This window comes from Malaclemys terrapin, chromosome 11 (genome assembly GCF_027887155.1).
Source record: "Malaclemys terrapin pileata isolate rMalTer1 chromosome 11, rMalTer1.hap1, whole genome shotgun sequence".
Classification (NCBI taxonomy): domain Eukaryota; kingdom Metazoa; phylum Chordata; order Testudines; family Emydidae; genus Malaclemys; species Malaclemys terrapin.
This window is the reverse complement of record NC_071515.1, coordinates 53,017,890-53,038,821: the sequence shown is the minus strand read 5'-3', so window position 1 is coordinate 53,038,821 and position 20,932 is coordinate 53,017,890. Positions and strand designations below refer to the sequence as shown.

At 38.9% G+C, this 20,932-nt stretch overlaps 1 protein-coding gene across 19 annotated transcripts in view; it reads right to left on the bottom strand.

Annotated features, from left to right (window-relative positions):
* NEB (nebulin) overlaps positions 1–20,629 on the bottom strand; it is a 202,644-nt gene extending 182,015 nt beyond the window's left edge. For 15 of the 19 annotated variants that reach the window (XM_054044619.1, XM_054044618.1, XM_054044617.1 and 12 more), the window contains exons 1-15: positions 19,307–19,377; positions 16,853–16,897; positions 14,179–14,364; positions 12,453–12,560; positions 11,532–11,636; positions 11,111–11,215; positions 10,900–11,004; positions 10,036–10,140; positions 5,500–5,604; positions 5,197–5,304; positions 3,559–3,675; positions 1,950–2,051; positions 1,754–1,861; positions 1,556–1,660; positions 746–844 (exon numbers count right to left, since the gene is read on the bottom strand). In XM_054044619.1, coding sequence (XP_053900594.1) covers positions 746–844; positions 1,556–1,660; positions 1,754–1,861; positions 1,950–2,051; positions 3,559–3,675; positions 5,197–5,304; positions 5,500–5,604; positions 10,036–10,140; positions 10,900–11,004; positions 11,111–11,215; positions 11,532–11,636; positions 12,453–12,560; positions 14,179–14,364; positions 16,853–16,897; positions 19,307–19,342 — 1,539 coding nt within the window. In that variant the 5' untranslated portion in view covers positions 19,343–19,377. Of the gene's footprint in view, positions 1–745; positions 845–1,555; positions 1,661–1,753; positions 1,862–1,949; positions 2,052–3,558; positions 3,676–5,196; positions 5,305–5,499; positions 5,605–10,035; positions 10,141–10,899; positions 11,005–11,110; positions 11,216–11,531; positions 11,637–12,452; positions 12,561–14,178; positions 14,365–16,852; positions 16,898–19,306; positions 19,378–19,893; positions 19,910–20,551 lie in introns of those variants that run through there. The other 4 variants (XM_054044624.1, XM_054044621.1, XM_054044614.1 and 1 more) reach the window with 3 other exon arrangements.
* Between the last annotated feature and the right edge of the window lie 303 nt (positions 20,630–20,932).

The following is a 20,932-nucleotide window of genomic DNA, read 5'->3' as shown; positions in this document are numbered from 1 at the left end:
TATTCTGGAATAAGAGACCTCAAAGTGCTGAGTACCCTCAGCTTCCACAGAAGATAATATTAACTGTGGGCACTCAATATCTTTCAAGAAGTGCTCAGCACTTTGCAGTATCAGGCCAGAAGGGCCAAATTATGCCCTCACTTTCACAAATGTAAATCCCATAGACTTCAGTGGGTGGTAAATGAGGGTAGAACTGGTCCTAAAACAGTTCAACAATAAAGTACTTTGTTTCATTATATTGGCCTGATGTTATTTCTGACTATAACTGGAGCTGACCCTTCCATTTTGATATCCACTAAGTATCAAAGAAATTACTGTAGATACTTTGAGATTTGCATTTTTGCCTTTCCCCTCTTAATCCACTTAGCAGAATTTATTATTAAACAACATTTGAAGCCAACCAGACACCTAGGTAGAACTGTAAATAATTTTTAGTACATTCTGGTTGACAACGATCAGTTACTTATAGCTGTAAGACAAATACAGAGGTAACAGAATACAGGGTAAATATGGGCTAGATCAGACAACACAACTTTGAGGAGGATTTGAAATCTGAATCTTGATCTGAATTTGAGACTCATGCCATTATCTATAGTTTATTACTGTAACCTCATTGACCTGCACTGGATCTATTACAGCATAGCTGTCACAAGAGGAAGTCAGAGAAGAGTCATTGAAATATTTTACATAAATCAGTGTGAAAATGTGATCTGTTATGTTTTGCTTAATTTGTCAGGCTACTTACTTCACTCAGCTGCTTGGTATTGATCTGTGCTTGAACTTGTACTGGGGAATCAGTCACTTGTGTAAATTTGATTTGATCAGGATGCTTTCTGTAAGTATTCTGGAGGAATAATAATAAAATATGTTTCAAATACACACATATAAATAAAGTTTGCTATCTAAGATACTGTAATATTGCATTACTAAATACTAACTGTACCCCCAGTAATGGTACATATTGTAATGGAATATAAAACTGTATGATAATAATTAGCCACTATGTGGCGCCATGAGTAACATAAGTTAGCAGAGCTGGTAACAGCCAGAGCTTGGGTTTGCATTAAAGGATCTTATTGTGAACACATCTTGTGTATCTTTCTGGAAAGGAAGCTCTGTAACCTGTCCATATCTGGAACAGAAACCTGACCTGGGAGTAGCAGCCCTGCAATCTACCACGTACAAGGTGTACATGGCATTTATAGCTTGATCCAGTGGGTCTCATTATGATTTATTCTATAAAAATTAGAAAACTGGGGGCAAAGTTGTGTTTAGAACATTTGATGTGAAAAATGCTACATGGAGCAGAGCAGCAGCCTTCTGTGGTTACACCTCTCCGAAAAAAATAAATAGACTAAGCACATCCTGACCACTAGGTGTCACGAGAAACTCCTGAAAACAATACATACGAATGTGGCCTTTAAAAATCACATGTTCAAATCATCCAAAACACATGGAAGTCAATAGTAATCTTTCAATTGACTTTCATGGACTTTGGGTGAGTCCCTTCTGCAACTAATTGGTTTCCTTTCAACAATTATTGTCACATACTTACATCTTTGCACTGGTCTAATTTCTTTATAACTTCATACTCTTGAGTTATGGTTTGAGGGAAGTAGCATTTTGTCTTGTCCTCCTCGTAATCTGCTTTGTAATTTTTCTAGGGAATAAAAATGACATTAGATAGTAAGCAAAGTGATCTTGCCTTGCACTGAGAGTATGGTGAAATCAACACAAACACTGTCATACTTACATCACTCTTCATAGCTGCAACGTTCATGTAGTGTGTATGATATGGGTTCTCATAGCTGCCTACATAATGTCCCAAAATATTCTTTTGATATGCATCTTTATATTTAACCTGCAGGGGAAAAAAATCACATATTTATAAATATATATAACTGAGAAAGTCATGTCTGAAATACAGGAACAATTACAACAATACTTACATCACTGAAGTTTTTCAGAACATTATCAATTTGAAACTTTGGAGTGTCACAATAATTAATGCTTGTTGCTTTTGACTTTTCATAGGCTTCCTTGTATAATTTCTGCAAAAGAAAATAAAGTCAGGTAATACAGAAGATTTTGTGGAAATTCATTCATTTCCACCAGCAGAAATGATACTCTGACTAAAGCCTTTAGTGATAACATTTTGAAATGACACTAAGAAACAAAAGCAAGCCATCAGCTTGACAAGGCAATAATCTGCTAATGTAAAAAGCAGAGATGGGATTGAGCTGCAAAGTTTGGATCTGTATCTATGTTTTGCTGAAATGTCCATGTGATAGGCTCTAGGGTGTCAGTCCATTATATATAGGGGGCAGATGCAAAGTTCAGATCTAATTCCAGAGCCAAACTTTTCCAAAGGTCCTGGTGTTCAGATCCTAGGTTTTGGTACAGCCCTGTCTCTGGTGAAAATTCTGAGGATATAAAGCAAAAGGGGGAAGAGCAGGGAACAAGCCCTATAGTTAAGACTATTTTATTTTCAGATTTACTATTCAGGTTGTTAAGCACAAGTCAATGTATGCAGCAGTTCTGCTTCTGAAGAATAATTTTTATGAAACATGTTAAACTAGAACGTGTCTAGATAGAATCTACCTAGAATCCCTTTCAGCAATTAGGAGACAGGGGCAGACGATAGTATTACCAAATCTCGTACAATTTTATCACAAGTGCCAAGGCAATTGGTGCTTTTCATAAAGCCCCAGGCATGGGAGTAGGTGAGACTCTCTGCTGCCCCCCCCCCCTTTTTTTTTTAAGTAAACTTCAGCTCCTCATGGTTGGAGAGAAAAGCTTGAAAACATGACTTAAGAGTCCCCTAAAGGCTCAAAAATCAGAAAGCAAATAAAAAGCACCCAAAATATATTTATTTTTTAACATATCTCTTGATTTTTAAGCCTGTCTCATGATTTTTAAGGGGGGCTGACTCATAATTTTTGAGCCCTTGGCAGAGCCGTAACTAGGGCAGCCTCCTTCGGGGCAGAGGCAAGAGCGTGTCAGGGGCACAGCTCGGAGCTGGGCAGCACCCGGCTGTCATTACGTCACTGAAGGGAACTATGTATGCGAGTATGTGAGAAATCTACTTCTTTTAGCTTCATCGGACACCCAATGAAAGTTCCGTCCAGCTGTTGGAGAATGGATATGACTCTCTGAGCTATAACACCATCACAAATACTGCTGTAACAGCTGACAATGACACGGAGACATTAGAGAACAGTCAACTACTCCGTCAACTTGCCAAAACCTCCATCTTTATCTCTTAAAGGGTTAGTATCGTTGGACTGGGTGGGTGTATCTCACAGTAAACAAAGCTTCATGCGGCAACCTGCAACTACTAAGAGGCTTCAGTGAAGATGATTAATTATTATTATTTATTTGTATTACCGTATGTCCTAGGAGACCTAGTCATGGACCAGGACCCCACTGTGCTAAGCACTGTGCTAACACAGAACAAAAAGACATTCCCTGCCCCAAGAACCCATACCATAAAGAATGGATGGGCTTGGTTTATATCATATAGCTGAAATATTCAAACTGAATTTTTATGGTACTTACATCACTCAGGTGCTTTCCTGAAACTTTTAGCTGTTTCAGCAATGGATTCTCTGTAGCAGGAAGTACATTATAATCTGCAGTAGCTTTGCTCTTTTCATAGTCTTCTTTATATTTCACCTATAGAAATTAAATAAAAGTATATTTGGGCTGTCTTCTTGGTTAGCCCTTTTCAGAAGGGCTGCTCTTGGAAACGAAGTGAATATCAGAGAAAGAGCATAATTTCTAAGCAACTAAGCCAGAGGTGGGCAAACTACGGCCCACGGGCCACATCCGGTCCGTGGGACTGTCCTACCCAGCCCTTGAGCTCCTGGTCGGGGAGGCTTGCCCCAGCCCGTCCCCTGCTGTCACCCCTCCCCCTCAGCCTCAACTCGCCGTGCTGCCAGCTCTCTGGGTGGTGGAGCTGCAAGTTCCTGCCGGGCAGCACGGTGACGTGGCTGGCTCTGGCATGGTAAGGGGGTGGGAAGCAGGGGGGGTTGAATAAGAGGTAGGGAGTTCGGGGAGGCAGTCAGGGGACAGGGAGCAGGGGGCGGTTGGATGGGGCGGAGGTTCAGGGGGGGTGGTCAGGGGACGGGGAACAGGGTGGGTTGGATAGGCGTGGGAATCCCGGGGGGCCTGTCAGGGGGCAGGGGTGTGGATGGAGTCAGGGCAGTCAGGGGACAGGGAGCAGCAGGGGTTGGATGGGGGTGAGGTCCCAGGAGGGCAGTTAGGGGGACAAGGAGCGGGGGGGGGGGGTTGATGGTCAGGAGTTCAGAGGGGGGCAGTCAGGGGGTGGAAAGTGGGAGGGGGCGGATAGGGGGCGGGGGCCAGGCTGTTTGGGGAGGCACAGCCTTCCCTACCCAGCCCTCCATACAGTTTCGCAACCCTGATGTGGCCCTCGGGCCAAAAAGTCTGCCCACCCCTGAACTAAGCTGTTGCTTTATAATGAATATAGCATTCAACAGAATGCCAACTGTTCTTATGTAGCAGCTTTCACTCAGTGTGTCTCAAGAAGCTTTGCACCCTCTAATAGACAATCTCCAAAGTCAAATCCTTATTGCCCTGGATAATCCATAAACAGATATATACAGATCCAAGACTCTGTTTCTAAACCAGTGGGTCATACTTCCAGCGCCACAAAATACAATCAGGGGAGATTGTCAGGCATTGAAAAATGTATTACAATCTAAAGCAAAAAAATCTCATTCCCCCACCTTTACCTTTCAAAGTCAAGTATACTCCAGCAACCTCTAGAAATACATGCACAAATAAATTATATAGATGTATCATTGTTATCATTGATACTATAAAAATAAGAGTACAGGTGTAACTGTAAGGAGATCACAGAAATTTTGGACATTGAATAAGGGATTGTCAACCAGAAAAGGTTCAGAATCACTGATCTAGGAAAGGTCTTAAATAGGGAAATATTGGGCCAGATCCTCAGCTGGTGCGATTGCATAGCTCTATGGAACTCAACGAAATTATATTGATTTACATCAGCTGAGGATCTGGCCCATAATAGACGTCTCAGACAGAACAAGGAAGAAAGTTCTGTATCAAAGGGGCTTCACAGCTGAAGTTCTTGAATATAATTTGGAGTCATCAGAAGTTTGGCAGAAGTGGAACCAAACTAAGTAAATGGGGGAATTCTTAACTTACTTTACTGGCAGCAATTCCAACTCGCTTATTAGCCTGGTACTCTGGAGTGTCAGTTTGCATAAAGTAGATTTGGTCTTTCATGAGCTCATACTGTTCCTGGTATTTTCTCTGTAAGCAATGGAAAAAGAGAACAAAATGTATCAAATAAACTACCATTGCAAAATAGTCATCCATAATATAGCTTAAATAGAAAAAATAGAAGTACTATAAACAAAGCAGAAAAACTATAGCAGGCATTACAGGGTTGATAAATATACAGGATACAAACATACATTTGGCCCAGTGTCTAAATAACTCTCTTACCATACTTAAATTATCAGCATTCGTCCTTGCAACTGCAACTTCATAGCAAGGAGTTTGACTCCACTTGCCTTTAATCTTATTTTCATAGTCTTCATGGTACTTAAACTATAACAAAATGAAATAATGTATATTAATCATAAGAACGGCCATACTGGGTCAGACCAAAGGTCCACCTAGCCCAGTATCCTGTCTTCCAACAGTGGCCAATGACAGGTGCCCCAGAGGGAATGAACAGAATAGGTAATCATCAAGTGATCCATCCCCTGTTGCCCATTCCCAGTTTCTAGCAAACAGAGGCTAGGGACCCCATCCCTGCCCATCCTGGCTAATAGCCATTGATGGACCTATCCTCCATGAACTTATCTAGTTCTTTTTTTAACACTGTTATAATCTTGGCCTTCACAACATCTTCTGGCAAAGAGTTCCAGAGTTGACTATGCATTATGTAAAGAAATACTTCCTTTTGTTTGTTTTTAAACCTGCTCCCTATTAATTTCATTTGGTGACCCCTAGTTCTTGTGTTATAAGAAGGAGTAAATAACACTTACTTATCTATCTTCTCCACACCAGTCATGGTTTTATAGACCTCTATCATATTCCCCCATAGTCATCTCTTTTCCAAGCTGAAAAGTCCCAGTCTTATTAATCTCTCCTCAGATGGAAGCCGTTTCATACACTAATAATTTTTGTTGCCCTTTTCGGAACCTTTTCCAATTCCAATATATCTTTTTTGAGATGGGGCAACCACATCTGCATGCAGTAGTCAAGATGTGGGTGTACCATAGATTTATATAGAAGCAATAAGATATTTTCTGTCTTATTTTCTATCCCTTTCTTAATGATTCCCAACATTCTGTTCGCTTTTTTGTCTGCTGCTGCACATTGAGTGGATGTTTTCAGAGAACTATTCACAATGACTCCAAGATCTCTTTCTTGAGTGGTAACAGCTAATGTAGACCCCATCATTTTATATGTATAGTTGGGATTATGTTTTCCAATGTGCATTACTTTGCATTTATCCACATTGAATTTCATCAGACATTTTGTTGCCCAGTCACCCAGTTTTGTGAGATCCCTTTGTAACTCTTTGAAGTCTTTTTTGGACTTAACTATCTTGAGTAGTTTTGTATTGTCTACATATTTTGCCACCGCACTGTTTACCCCTTTTTCCAGATCATTTATGAATATGTTAAATAGGACTGGTCCCAGTACAGACCCCTGAAGGACACCACTACTTACCTCTCTCCATTCTGATAACTGACCATTAATTCCTACCCTTTGTTTCCCCTCTTTTAACCAGTTATTGATCCATGAGAGGACCACCCCTCTTATTCCATGACAGCTTACTTTGCTTAAGAGCCTTTGGTGAGGGACCTTGTCAAAGACTTTCTGAAAATCTAAGTACACTATATCCACTTGGTCCCCTTGTCCACATGCTTGTTGACCCCCTCAAATAATTCTAGTGGATTGGCGAGGCATGATTTCCCTCTACAAAAACCATGTTGACTCTTCCCAAACAAATTATGTTCATCTATGTGTCTGACCATTCTGTTCTTTACTATAGTTTCTATCAGTTTGCCTGGTACTGAAGTCAGTCTTACTGGCCTGTAATTGCTGGGATCACCTCTGGAGCCCTTTTTAAAAATTGGCGTCACATTAGCTATCCTCCAATCACGTGGTACAGAAGCTAATTTAAATGATAGGTTACAGACTACAGTCAGTAGTTCTGCAATTTCACATTTGAGTTCCTTCAGAACTCTTGGGTGAATACCATCTGGTCCTGGTGACTTATTACAGTTTAATTTATCAACTTGTTCCAAAACCTCCTCTAATGACACCTCAACCTGGGACAGTTCTTCAGATTTGTCACTTAAAAAGAATGGCTCAGGTTTGGGAAGAATGGCTCAGGTCTGGCTATAATCCTGCTATAATGAACTGAATTTAAATAAAATAAAATATCAATCTCTCTGGAATAGCCCTTTATTTTTGCCTTACATGTTTGTTTTCAAAACTGTTTGTTATTTTTAAAAATTGCTTCAAGTTTTTCAAGTGCCTCAAATCCATTTTATCTGCTATTGTCATGGATGTTTTGGCTTAATTATTCCATTGCTTGGTTAACGCCTAGTTCCTTCTTGATAATTCCTTTTCAGTTGATTAGCTGAAATAAGTCTTAGATTCAACAATATTCTCACCAATATGGAGGTTGCTTGCTGTTGGTTTTCTCCTCTATGGGAGAATACTGACGCAGATCCTTTTGGTTTAATCTGACTTAGATTCTAGGATACACAAGCTGAAATTTTCAAAAGTGCCCAAGGAAATCTACCTTAGGATACTTCGAAAATCCTAGACATAGAATATATGGATCTCTCCCTCTCTCACCCAAAATCATCTACAGTTCACTGGACAATGAGCACCATGCTTGGAAAATGTATAGCTGTTTATAATTTACACCAGCATTTTAGCAATATAAATTAGATTGATCATTGCCAAATCCTGCTCCCCTCCCCCAGCAATTGTCACCATTTTTCTCTTTTACACAATTGACCATAAGAGGAAAGGCAATGTCCTTTTAAGTGCACTTCCAATTTATCCACCTCCATGTTTATAAATGTGTCTTGGTTTCTCTTGAACAGTGTTTTAGGTGGTGCAGATACACTGCTCATATACATTAGATTTAATAGTCTGATTTACCTATTTCTAAAACAATGTTATTCTATCAGGGAAACTAATTTCACAAGCCAAAATTCCATCTCTGCTTGTTCCAAAGCTTACTCAGTGAATCAAATTATCTCTTTTAATAACAAGTGCTCTTATTTTCTGCAGCTTGTACATGCTCTGCACTGAGGCAGCTTCAGTTGTGAACTACTATCCGTGACTTCTCACTAACACACATATTTTCCCCTACTGACTCAACTAGAATTTCCTGCTACTGCAGACACAACATGTCACAGAACCAAAGTGGACCACCCAGATTTATGAAGGGTTTGCACACCCTTTACATGGTGCATATGATTACTATCAGCTCGTACTCAAGCTCATCAGAAATAAACTATTGTCTGCTCCAGTCTAGTTCCTATCTGTTTCCTAATGGATGCAGTGCAAAGGTTTTGACTTGGTGCCATCATACTTCAGGCTACATTTTGATACTCCAGTTTATTTACATGCTTCAGAAAATCTGAGCACTTCCATGCTGCTTCAGTTCTTATGCCACTCATAGAGACTGGCTATGGAAAACAATGCTAACAAAATGCTCTTGTTTTCACTGGCATGAACTACATATAGCCTGTTGACTGCTACTCATATTTCATTAACTTTATATAGTGATCAGTTAGTTCCTGCTGGAACCAGCAGGAACTAACTTTTGACATGCATGTCTTTTTGACATGCATTTATCTTTTGAGCTACATTTGAGTAAGGTTGCAAAGTAAGGTCCTTCAGCTATCTGAGAAATTTTCTCCAAATAAAATATTTTCTCTCTGCTGATAGCTAAGCTCACGACTATGTTCATCAATGGTTTTTCAACCTCAATGGTCAACAATTGTGATTTCTTAACACTGTGCTGTAGTTAATTACTAGTACAAAGCAATATGATTATATATCAGCTACTCTTTAGTCACAGTTACATTCGGAACTGAGTTAAAATCCTACTTCTAACTTAGGAGTCTACATGACTTAGTCCCATTTATTTAGCTGAACTTTTCTCTCTCTATTTTCCATCCCATCTCCTGCATTCTTTGGTACTGATTTACTCTGACTATACCAAAACATAGACTGGAGATGACTGGTGGCCAGGGCCTTTGTTAATCATGCCCTAAGGATTCACTGCTTGTTGCCATTAGCTAATTCAGTGTGCAAAATCACGCTGACGACATCTTCTAACTGAGATCTGTGAACATGAGGATGTTTGAAATGAAGGACTCTCTATAATGTGTATAATAATTTTACATTGAAATTCATATTTAAATATATTCTACAACATGAGTACAGCTTGTTCATTTTTAAGATCCTACAGGTGCATTTCATAATCAAAGATCAATTATCCAGTCCTACTAGAAAAATAAATGTGTTCCTAGAGAACAAATTATGGACTCCTTAGAAAATATTATATAATCAAAAATGCACCCATACATACAAACACTTTGCTATTTGAATTTAAACAAGCAACATAGTAGTTATGTTGATCATTATGACCTTCTATAGCGTACCCCTAGTACAAAGAGGGTGGAGAGAACAGAAAAAGAAGGAGAATGAGAGGATTGAGGAAGGGGAGAAGGGTGTAGGAGAGAAGAAAGAAGAAGGGGGGTGAATATGGGAATTGAAAAAGATGAGGAGGGGAAAAAAAACCCTGACAGTCATCATGGAAGACTAGATGGTAAACATAGATCCCCTTGTGAGGGCTGATCTGTTTGTTTGTTTATTTATTTATTTCATTCTTGAACCCACCCTGTATATAATGTATATGCACTTAAAGGATTCTGCCTCTCCAAATCCTTAAGCAAGATGTCTAGTTGGGAGAAAGCGGTGCAGTATACTCACATCACTGCGCTGCTTAGTCACTTTCTTGGCGAGCTCCACATCAGGTGGATCTGGCAGAGAAGTGTATTTAGATTTTCGTTCATCGTGCCCCTTTTTGTAAACAATCTGAAATAATTCAAGGAGTAAACATTTACAGGAACTGCCTGTTTAAATAAACAACAGAACATTTACTCCTGACCTCTCTAACACTTCCGTTAACAGAAGCAGTCATTTCCACTGCTGCAAAATAAGCTCTCTCAATCAGTGTAACTACTACAGTGTTCTTTAAGAAAGAGAGAAATTACTAACCTGCTAGGGGACTTTTGAAATACATTAATAGTTTGGATTTCAGAGCCCTGATCCTATGAGGTGCTGAATGCCCTCAACATCTACTGACATCTCTTATATAGCTCCTGAACCAAGGAGGTATTCAGTTCTCCAAGTGCTTCTATAAACATTAATGAATTAAACCATTTCTGTGAAGTAGGGAAGTATTGTTATCCCTGTTTTACACATGGGAGAACTGGGTGTATAGGCCCAATCCTGAAAAGTTCTCATTGTCTCCTGAGAGATGTTAAACACTCTCATATCCCATTGAAAACAGCATCCTAGAAGATTGGGCCAGTAACGGTTTGATTACATTAATTCTTCTGAACACAACTCAGAATCGCCAGTCTCTTCAGACTTTATAAACATTCAACGCATTTAGTGCTTTTCAACAGACATAGCACTACCGTTTTCATAAATATCCACACTGCATCTTGGGACTGATTCTCTACTCCCTTATAGTGGTTTTATGCCAATGCAAATCCACTGAGAAGTCTCTAGAGGTAAATCAGCGTGACACCACTCTATTGAAATGGGCAATTAGACTTTGCTACTTACATCACTAAGAACCTTTTGGGCCTTTGCTACTCTCCTCAACTCTGGACTGTCATTGTATGGGTAGAATAATGTTTTGTCTTGCTCCCAATCTTCTGTGTACAGTTTCTTAAAGAGAGAAAAAGGTGTCAGGAAGTAATTACTTGGAATGAAATAACCACTCACTAGCAATGATACATGCACTACACTGTCCCGGAGCAGAAGCTGCTCTTACCTTACTGAACATTGCCGTATTTTTTATTGCCTGCACAAGCTCTGGAGCATCGGGGGGAAGAAGGTACTTATCCTTATTCTCCTCCCAGTTCTGTTTGTATAAAACCTGGACAGAAAGACCAGCATGTTAGTTAACTGTGCTTGTAGGAAAGCACTAAAATGTGTTAGTACATAGCCAGCTTTTTCAAAATGTTGAGGAAGAAAAAGTCTCTAACAAAGAAAACCCACTGACTACCTCAATGAGGAGCATTTCAAATTATAACACTTTTCTCTCTTGCTCAGTTGTTTCTCTGCTAATTATCTTCCTATGTTACTTTGAAATTTTGATACAATCATTCTTAGGACCTTGACCTAAACATTTTACTCATGGCTTGCTGCCACTGATGTCCCCAACCCTCTCACAGAGTCACTCACACTCTTACCTTGCTCACTTGCTGCGACACCTTCTTTGCATGTTCTATGTCCTTTGCTTTTTCATCAACATGGCAAATAGTCTTTGCAACATCGCCAGCCATACGATATTTAACCTAGATGAAGACATGCCAAACACAATTAATTGGGAGAAGTATTTATCAAGAAAACATCTGAGCTGTAGGACCGTCCCTCCTTGGAGGGTACCAGGCCCAAACATCTACATCTCAATTAAACAGCCCCTTAACATGAGCCCTGCAAGCCCGAGTCAGCTGACACAGGCCAGCCATGGGTTTTTAATTGCAGTGTAGACATTCCCTAAAAGGTACCTAGTTTGTGTTAACACAGTGCTACTTGAAATGGGACTACAACAACGCAAATAAGTACCTTTTAGAGCACATCAGCAGGGTCTATTAAGGGCAGCTGTTTGTTATGTGGTTATATGAAAAGAGAAGTGTTTAAGCACATTTTGAAAGGTCTGATTTTGCAGTATTCAGGCAATATTTCCATTGACTTCAACAGGAATTCCACATGAAGAACAATGACAGGATGTAGCCAGCAGTGTCATTTAATTCAGTGCTTTATACTTTAATCAACATTTTCCCAGCATCCTATCTTTAATTTCAGATAAAAGTTTTTCAAACCCCTTTTGGCCACAGCCACCTGGAATTATTATCCAGCTGATCAAGGACCATTATCTCTCCTTCCTTGTTGCCAAGTCCTAAATCCCAGACTGAAGTCTAGACTTTTAAGCTTGTCATTGAGTCTGCATTTCCTGCACCAGAGACCTTGGCAATGTTTCTGCTAAGCTTCCAGACTGGATTGCATAACATTATCTATTTGGTTACTGCCAATAGTTAAAATATATAACCCAGGAGATGCAGCCCCTTACCAATTTATATCTCATTTGATTTATCAGGCCTAGCACATACCTCACTGAGCTGATCTTGCACTTTCTTAATTCTCCGAAGTTCTGGGGTATCAGCTGTGCTAGCATATGGCTTTCCTTTTTCTTTTTCAAACTGCTGTTTGTATTTGTTCTGAAAGAAAACAAGACTGAACATTACTCAGACAAACCCCCAAAGTTCTGGAGAAGCTTTAGCTAGAGCAGTCATCAATGTTTATCTTCACTGGGTTAGCAACACTGGGCCAGATCATCAAATAGCGTAAATCAGCATAGCTTCATTGAAGTCAATTGAGTCCCATTGGAGCCAAAGGGGGTGTGCTGATTTACACCAGCTGGGGATCTGGTACACTGTAACAAATAGAATAGTCTGTTTCTCCTCTTGAGCTCACTTCAGATCACCCAGCTATGACACAGGTTAGGCCCATAGGGAGTTTGGTTTTGCTATCATAACAATTATTCTATAAAAATCACATAGCTAACAAAATTGTATTCAGATATCTGAAAACACAATGGCTTAAGCTGTGCTCTTATTTATAACTGTGTAACCCCACTGAAGTCAATGGGGCTGCACAGGTGGAAATAAGAGTAGAATTTGTCCCAGTGTTTCTATGGCTTTACAATATTAATATGACACACATATTTTTAAAACAATATAACGAATGTAGCTGCTTAGATATGCTGAAAATCCACATGACCTGATCCTGTTCCCATTGGTGTCAATGGCAAAGCTCCCAATGATTTCAATGAGATCAGGATCAGGCACATTGAATTTAATAAATTAAAGTTGGGCTTTACAAAGAGGCCTATGGCACCCAACTCCCATTGATTTTCACTTTGAGTTGGGCAGTCTCCTCACTTAAACTGTTTGCTATAGTCAAGTTGCTGGTTTTATTTGCATGAGGTGCACTACTACTACTACAATTTTAAAATACTCCCTGCATGTTGTGGGCTCAATCCTACAGCCCTTATTCAAGTGAGTGTCCTTGTTCACAGGATTAGGAGTATTTGTGTGTAATGTTTGCAGGACTGGGCCCTGGATTATGATCTGTCATGTCCTTACTCCCCTCCCCCTCGACCAATTCAAACAATAAAATAAGTTTTCACTTCCATCACATTACCATTAATTTTTTCTACCCTCTTTTTCCCATCTTAGAATGTAAAAACACTTCATAAGCATTAATTGTGCCTCACAACACTTATGTATTTAGAGCGGGGCATGAAGTGGCACCCCAGATTGGAACCACTTTCTTCAAGCTTTTGGAAAGTTTGGATCCAGATCTGGACTTTGCAGCTTGGCCCTTTGTCTATAGTTGGCCAAAAATGAAAAACAAACAAACCAATCATGCTTGAGCTTTGGGTAAGTTCACAACTCAGGTCTATCTTTAATTATTATTCCAACTGAGGTGTGCAAACTGAGGCAGAGAGAGGTTAAATAAATTTTCCAGCAGAACACAAAGAGTCAGTGAGAGAGCTAGGAATGAACATCGGGAATCCTGGCTCTCAGATATCTGTAATAACCAATAGAACTCATGCCCCTCCCTCAAGCCACTTTTTGTGACATCATGATTCACTACCGTAACAATGAATGAATCAGATAATGATGTAAACTCCTCTTTCACTGTAAATATCAGTAATCAACAAGGATGAGAAAGAAAATACAGAAGAGGACATTACAGTGATATTAGGGTTTGCTATGATGTGTATATTTGATTAAAAGAAACAAACAGGAAGACACAAGTGTATGAGTTTACCTGACTGAACAGATCCTGCATTTTATGACTGTGTTTCAGGTAAGGTGTCATAAACTTGGACGAATCCACTTTTATCTTTTTCATCCTCTTTCTGACTGGCAGTGCAGCTTGCTCAATGGTTCCTGAGGTGCCTCTGGGACCAGTAGTTCCAGTGGTGGTGGTGGTGGTTGTGGTCTCCATGATTACCTGGGAATGTGGGCAATATGTATTTATTGGATTTTTAATTATAAGCCATAATTTTGCAGCAAGAACTTTTTAACTCTCCTATCTGATGAAATGGCATTTAATTCCTACTCAGGACCCCCCCAACAGTGGGAATTGAGCTACAGTGTGGGCCACTTTTCCTACTGGGATTGCCCAATGTGCCTAGTACACATCATCCAAGCAGGTAGTGTGAAGACTGCAGATTAGCCAATTTCTAAATCAAGCTTCTCTGGTTTTTATCCAGCAGCCCTGGAGTCTGGAGGGTATTCTGCTGCCATCATTCCACATGCGTATCTCTCATTGACGTCAGAGGGAACCTTGAGGGTAGATCGATGACAGATAGGCCCGAAGTGTACAAATGATCTGAATACTAAGGGCTATATTGGGAGTATTGGAGGGAACACATATCCACACATTCACAGCTCCTGTTGATGTCACTGGGAGATGTGAATGTAGATGAAAGGCACTTATCAGCCTTCAAAAGGAATAGCCTTCCCCCAAAAGAGGAAAGAAATTGAGATAGCAAGATAAACATGACTAAACCCTTCAGATCTTCACATACATTCAATCACCTAGTGAATCTTATATGTTCAGAATCCAGTTTTTCTACTAACCTGTGTGTCCTGATGTGGATAGTCAGATCATAATCACAGAAGAGACTATCTGATATATGTATATAAGCAGTGGGTATAGCTCAGTTGGAAAGAGACTCAATTTCCTTTTAACAATCTATATATTTGTTCATGCTGTAGGCAATGGTTTTAATACAAGTAAGATTTGAATTAAAAACATTAAAAGAAACGATTATAACTTACAAAAATAAAATTGTTTCAAAAGTGCATGGATAAGGAAGCATCAAGTCTAGGTTCATAATAGATTTGCTAAAAAAAGGAAAGCCTTCAAAAGGGAATGAATGAAGCTCAGATTTCTTGACAGTTATTTGCATTAATATAACGTAGAATAGCAAATATATTGAGCATTAGCTAAAGAAGAAAATGTTGGCAATACTTATCTTTCAAAATGCTTTATTCTGTGGGCACTAGTTGTGTTTCACTAATAATGTTCCAATATGTTGTTATTCACTTTAATGTTGCAACAGGTTAGTCCATATCCATTCATTTCTAATCAGTGAGGAAAGTAATGGCACCTTTTCTGTCATTAAATGGCACTGGAGAATCCTAAATGCATGCATGTGGTGATAAAACCATGAAAAAAATTACATGTTGTTTCTTGTTACCTTAGGGCCAAATAATGGTTCAACTGAAGTTGACTCCTATTAACTTTTTTTTTTTTTTGGTTTATTATGCCATAAATGTACATAGCACTTTGCAGACAGCTATAAAACATGGTACTTGCCCTGAAGAGTTTACGAAGTTTGGCCCTTAGACAGTAAAACCTTCACACTAGAAAAAAGTTACATGTACCAGTGAATAGACTTAACCAGTGCCTAAATCATGACCTCATCAAAGAAAATGAGCAGAAAAAAAATGCTTGATTCTGAAAGTACAGTGAGTTTTCCTCTTTCCTATTATAACCCAAGGGGTTACAGGGTATTAATACACCACAGACTACAGAAGAAAATCTAATCACATTAATTAGAAAGGCTATAGTGCTTACAGTGACTAATTTTCTATTTAAATAAAAAAAACTACCATCATTAATGTAATGCAAATCTGGTAAGTCAGATATAGAACTATCTGTTGCACCATTGCTTACTTTGAATAATTTGTGGCCATTGATTTTACTGGGTAGTTCATCTTAAAAAACAAATGGCATGACATGGCCTTTTTTTTGGCAGGGGTAGTCCTGAATTACTTACTCAGTAAAAGTTCCTATTTTGTCAATGGGCATTTTACTGGAACAAGGATTCAAGAAAGATTTTGTGACAGGACTCTTTGTTCAAAAGGAAACACTTTACCCACAGAATAAAACTATAAGGCGGTGCATCTTGATAGCCACAAACTATGAGGAGTATTTCACCTGGAAAAAGCTCTGAGTTGGAATATCCATATGAATGGCCTAATTGCAATTTCAAATTACTTTTATAACTTCCTGGGGGCACTACATCGCAATAACTGAAACAGGAAAAACATAGAAACAATCACTTTGCTTGTGACTAAGTCATACAAAACGAATGAGAATTGAACTGACGTGTAAACATAATAGATTTCAGGAAGAATCTGTCTGTACTTGTCTTCAGAATAGTTGAAGTACATAGGGCATATTAGAGTATACACTAGCCCATGTTTCCTGTTCATGGAATCCATGGCCCAACTTTGAGAGGTACTGAGTGCCCTTGTAAATTAAATAGAAGTCCCTTGAGAAGTAATCTTCACCTATTTCAGCTCATATTTATGCAGTCAGAATGGTGAAATAACCCTCAAAACACAGAATGGTTTATTATGCATTTGGTGCTCTGCAGTAACAATATGTCCGTTTGCTCCACATGCAATCTCATGCAATCCTTTACCTCCATTGGTTCACCCTCCTCAATGATAGTCTCTTCAGTGTAATACTATAAACAGAGGACAAATCTCATCATTTCTCAAGGTCATGCAGCACAGCAAAATGCCTTCCTTAACTCTTTGAAGCAATAACAAACACAGCTTTCAAACCCAATTTTGGGGGGGATGTAGTTGTGGTTCAGACATGCAGGAGCCTCTTTTCCATCCCTGGCAGAGCGAGCTCTGAGGATCTGCTCATTTTTAATAATAATAATAATAATAATAATAATAATTAGCAGTTTGCAAACTAATTAAAATTCTTGTCAGGTAGGTGATAAAGATTATTAATTATCATGGCCATTTTACAGCGGCAGTGAGATTAAATGACTTGCACAAAGCAACAGAGAGAGTCAGTATCAAAGAAACCAGGGTTTCCCAAAAGCCTGGATGATGGTCACTACAATCAAACTTCACAACAGCCCTCTCCATTTTACTGTACCCATTTATACAGATGGGAAAACTGAGACAGACTGGGCCAGAGCCTCAGCTGCTCTGAACCTGTAACATTTCACTGAAGTCAATGGAGAAGAAAAGATGAAGATGAAAATTAAAAAAAAAACACCTGACGCTCATTGATTTCCAGTATTAGTTAAGTGTCCAGCTGCCATTTGTGCCTCTGAAAATCTCATGCACAGTGATTTTCCCCAAGGTCACACAGCACATCAGTATGCACCCTTTGGATCAGGCCCTAAAAGAACTGTGATTAAAACTCAGGCTTTCTAGGGCCTCAGTACTTTGCGCAAATAACTAGAACAAACTACCTCTCATGCCGCCTAATATCTGGTTATGTTTTTGAGTAGTTCCTGTTCAGTGCCAACGTAGTGTGTCTGACTCACTTTTCCCAAAGTCTCAAGATATTCATCAGTGAAATACTATCTGGTTCTGTGATCAACTGCATTCTTTGGAAATCACAAATGGCTATAATATCCAATGTAGATTAGTACATCCAGAGGTAGGAGAAATATCCCTTAAATGAAATACCCAGTATACTCTGAGCCCTCTCTGTGAGTAAAAGAATATTCACTTATTCCAGCAATAATTTTCCTCTCTCTTTAAACAGAAATATCTGGTACAAGTTGATTACACAGATTTACATCATGTGATTTATATAAAACTAAGGTTATAGATTTAATGATTTTGGAAAGGGCTGAACTGCTTCAAAATGATACCAGATGCCATTTGTTGCTGTTTTATTTATAACTTCTCCCCTGTGACTATCTCAGGAGGGAGCTAATAAAGCAGAACCATCTGAGGCTGTCCAAGAGATGTAGTTATAGATAGGCATACATTTTTTAAAAAAACATAGCAGGAGGAAATGGAGCTGTCTGGGAAAACATAGCTACATCACACAATTAAAAAAAAAAAAAAAAGGAAATTGACACCTTATCAAAAATAAAATAAATAATTATCAGCCTAAAAAAGGAGATAATTATGGAAGTGGGAATGACTACAATATAACTAGTGGTACAATTAACACTGATATTATTAGTCACTACATACAAGGTGAATCACAGATAATATAGGAAATCATAACAATTTGGAGAAATAGTTCCTTTTATAGCTAGATTCCAAAATACATCTACAGGGACTGTACTAACAGTGACATTTATTTCATCAGACTAATAATGTAGATATGTAACTAATTGAATTAGCACATCTGCTTCTGACAATCAGAAACATACAGTGTTCAACACTGAAGGCTTCACCCTGCCATCCTGGCTCAGATGAGAAATCCATAGGATTTCTTGTGCGGATCAGAGTTGTAAAATTGGTCACTGAAATAAACATTATCTCCCACTCCCCCTTCCCCCCCCCAGAGGACACTATGGAAGCCATTCCAATTGCCCTTATGTATTTTAATGGAATAAACATCGTTTAATAACTAAGGGTAGGTTTATTAATATAGTGTAATCATCTTATAGCAAAGTCATTTTTTCACTGACATTCACCCATGATAGTAGGCTGTTGTGTCCCTAGTTATTGGGGACTCCTCAAATCATGGCACTACAATGAGGTACAAAGCAATGAGCTTAAATGAGGTCAAATTCATCCCTGCTGTAGCTCCATAGATTTTGGTGCTCTTACACCAGGGTTTAATTTGGCCTCAGATCTACACTGAGTATCCATACTGTATTGACCACAGAGGGCTCACAAAAGGCCCCCAACATGGAACTTTCATATTTCTTCCTTGCAATGGGTGGGAAAGGTCACAATCCATATTCGAATAGATACTGGAACAGCAGCCACACAGGTTCTGCTGTATTGATGGCACTGTTCCCTCTAATGTACCTGCACACACCCAAACTTGGGGAGCAGTTTGCTTATGTATAGAGATGGACACAAGCTATGCATCTTCAAAACATTAATTTGTTACAAATTTACAAACAAGTAACTCCATTGTTAGAAGATTTTTCTCTTACCTCTATTACCTCCTCATACTCCTCATCGTCTGCCATTTTCACAGAGTATTCCTCTGCCTAGCACCTATGCACTGGACATATAACAGATGAAAATATAATATTAGCCCAAAGTATTCAAATATTATGAAACTCTATTAGTCAAGTCCATTATGTGTGTGTGTCACGGTGTAATAATTGCTAATACCAATACATTATTTTACTGGCAAGTCAGGAGCAGACCTTTAGCATGTGACTCACAAAAATTAAAGCCATCATGATCTAACTTTATTTCACTTTATTTCAGACTGCAGTGTTAATGGATTAAGCAACATGTTAATATCAGTTACAATTCAGGTCAAATATATGGAATCCAATGCTGACGTCCAACACATATTGAAGAACAAATAAGAGATGTGGTTATTGGTTAAAATATATGTTTTGAATTTTCCCCACTACAAAATTATCTGAGAACTCTCGTTATCTGTAATATTTACATAGCCCATTATTTTATTTCATCTCTTGTTTGGATGGGGTTTTCCTTGGTAAGTTACAATATAACAAGCAAAAATATAATGAAGAAAAATCTGGCATCATTATTTTTAAATGACCTTAAATTAATGAGGTTAATTTCTCCCTTCCCACCATCAGCCTGTATGGATGCTCCGTTTCTTAGCTTTTGTGGCTTTTTTCTATTTTTTTCCTTCAAACCTAGAAAATATAGAAAACCATATTGTTTGGGTCAATATTTGAAATAAAGGTTATTGCTGCAAAATTCAGATGGATTAATTAATGGAATGGTTATGCTACAGGCCTGTCAGAATTACAGCTTGCTACCAGACAATACATCCCTATTTCTAACGCTGGTGGTAGATGAAGGTTTGGAACAGCTGCTTTAGTCCAAAGATATCTGCCATGTAAGCCAATACTCTGGAGTGGTTGGCTGGTTTCATTTAGCTAGCTAAACTGCAATTCCTTCTGAGGCAAGGGAAGACCCGTACTGCAGGTTAAATATAGGAACATACATTATTGTCCCTTTTTAATGCCAATAGGGTGGGAAAAAAATAGAAGAAACCTATTTTGTTAAACCAAACGGCTAACTCATCAAAACAATTCACAAGTGGCATGTCTGGTGAGCAAAGCTGGCTAAAGCTCAGTCTAAGCACAGACATCAGCGGTACATATATGTACTGAACTATAGGGGACGTCTAGCCAAACTCCATGTTTTATATCCTCCAGACATAGATCCAAGGATTTCTCTTCACTTACTGTGATTTGCAACCACTCAGGGTCCTTTTCATCACTTCTTGCTTAGGCAAAAGACCTATTGACTTGCATGGGTAAGTAGTGAACAGAGCCCTCAAAAAGTTACAGAATAAGAAACTGCCCGATTGGCTCTAAAGAAAAAAAAAAAAAACAGGCAAAATAAAATCCGCTTACCAGCAATATTTTACAAACTTTCCTTAGCAGCAAAGCCTCTCCAACTCTTCCCTCCTGAGAAACACTGGGCAAAAGCAAGCCTGAGGCATCAGATCCTAAATTATCATGTGGCCAGGCCAGCCAATGAGATTTAGACTTGCTCAAATTTCAGATGCTAAATATACCTAGTGATCCTTTAAAAGAGCACCTGTTCAGCAAATCCACAAAGAA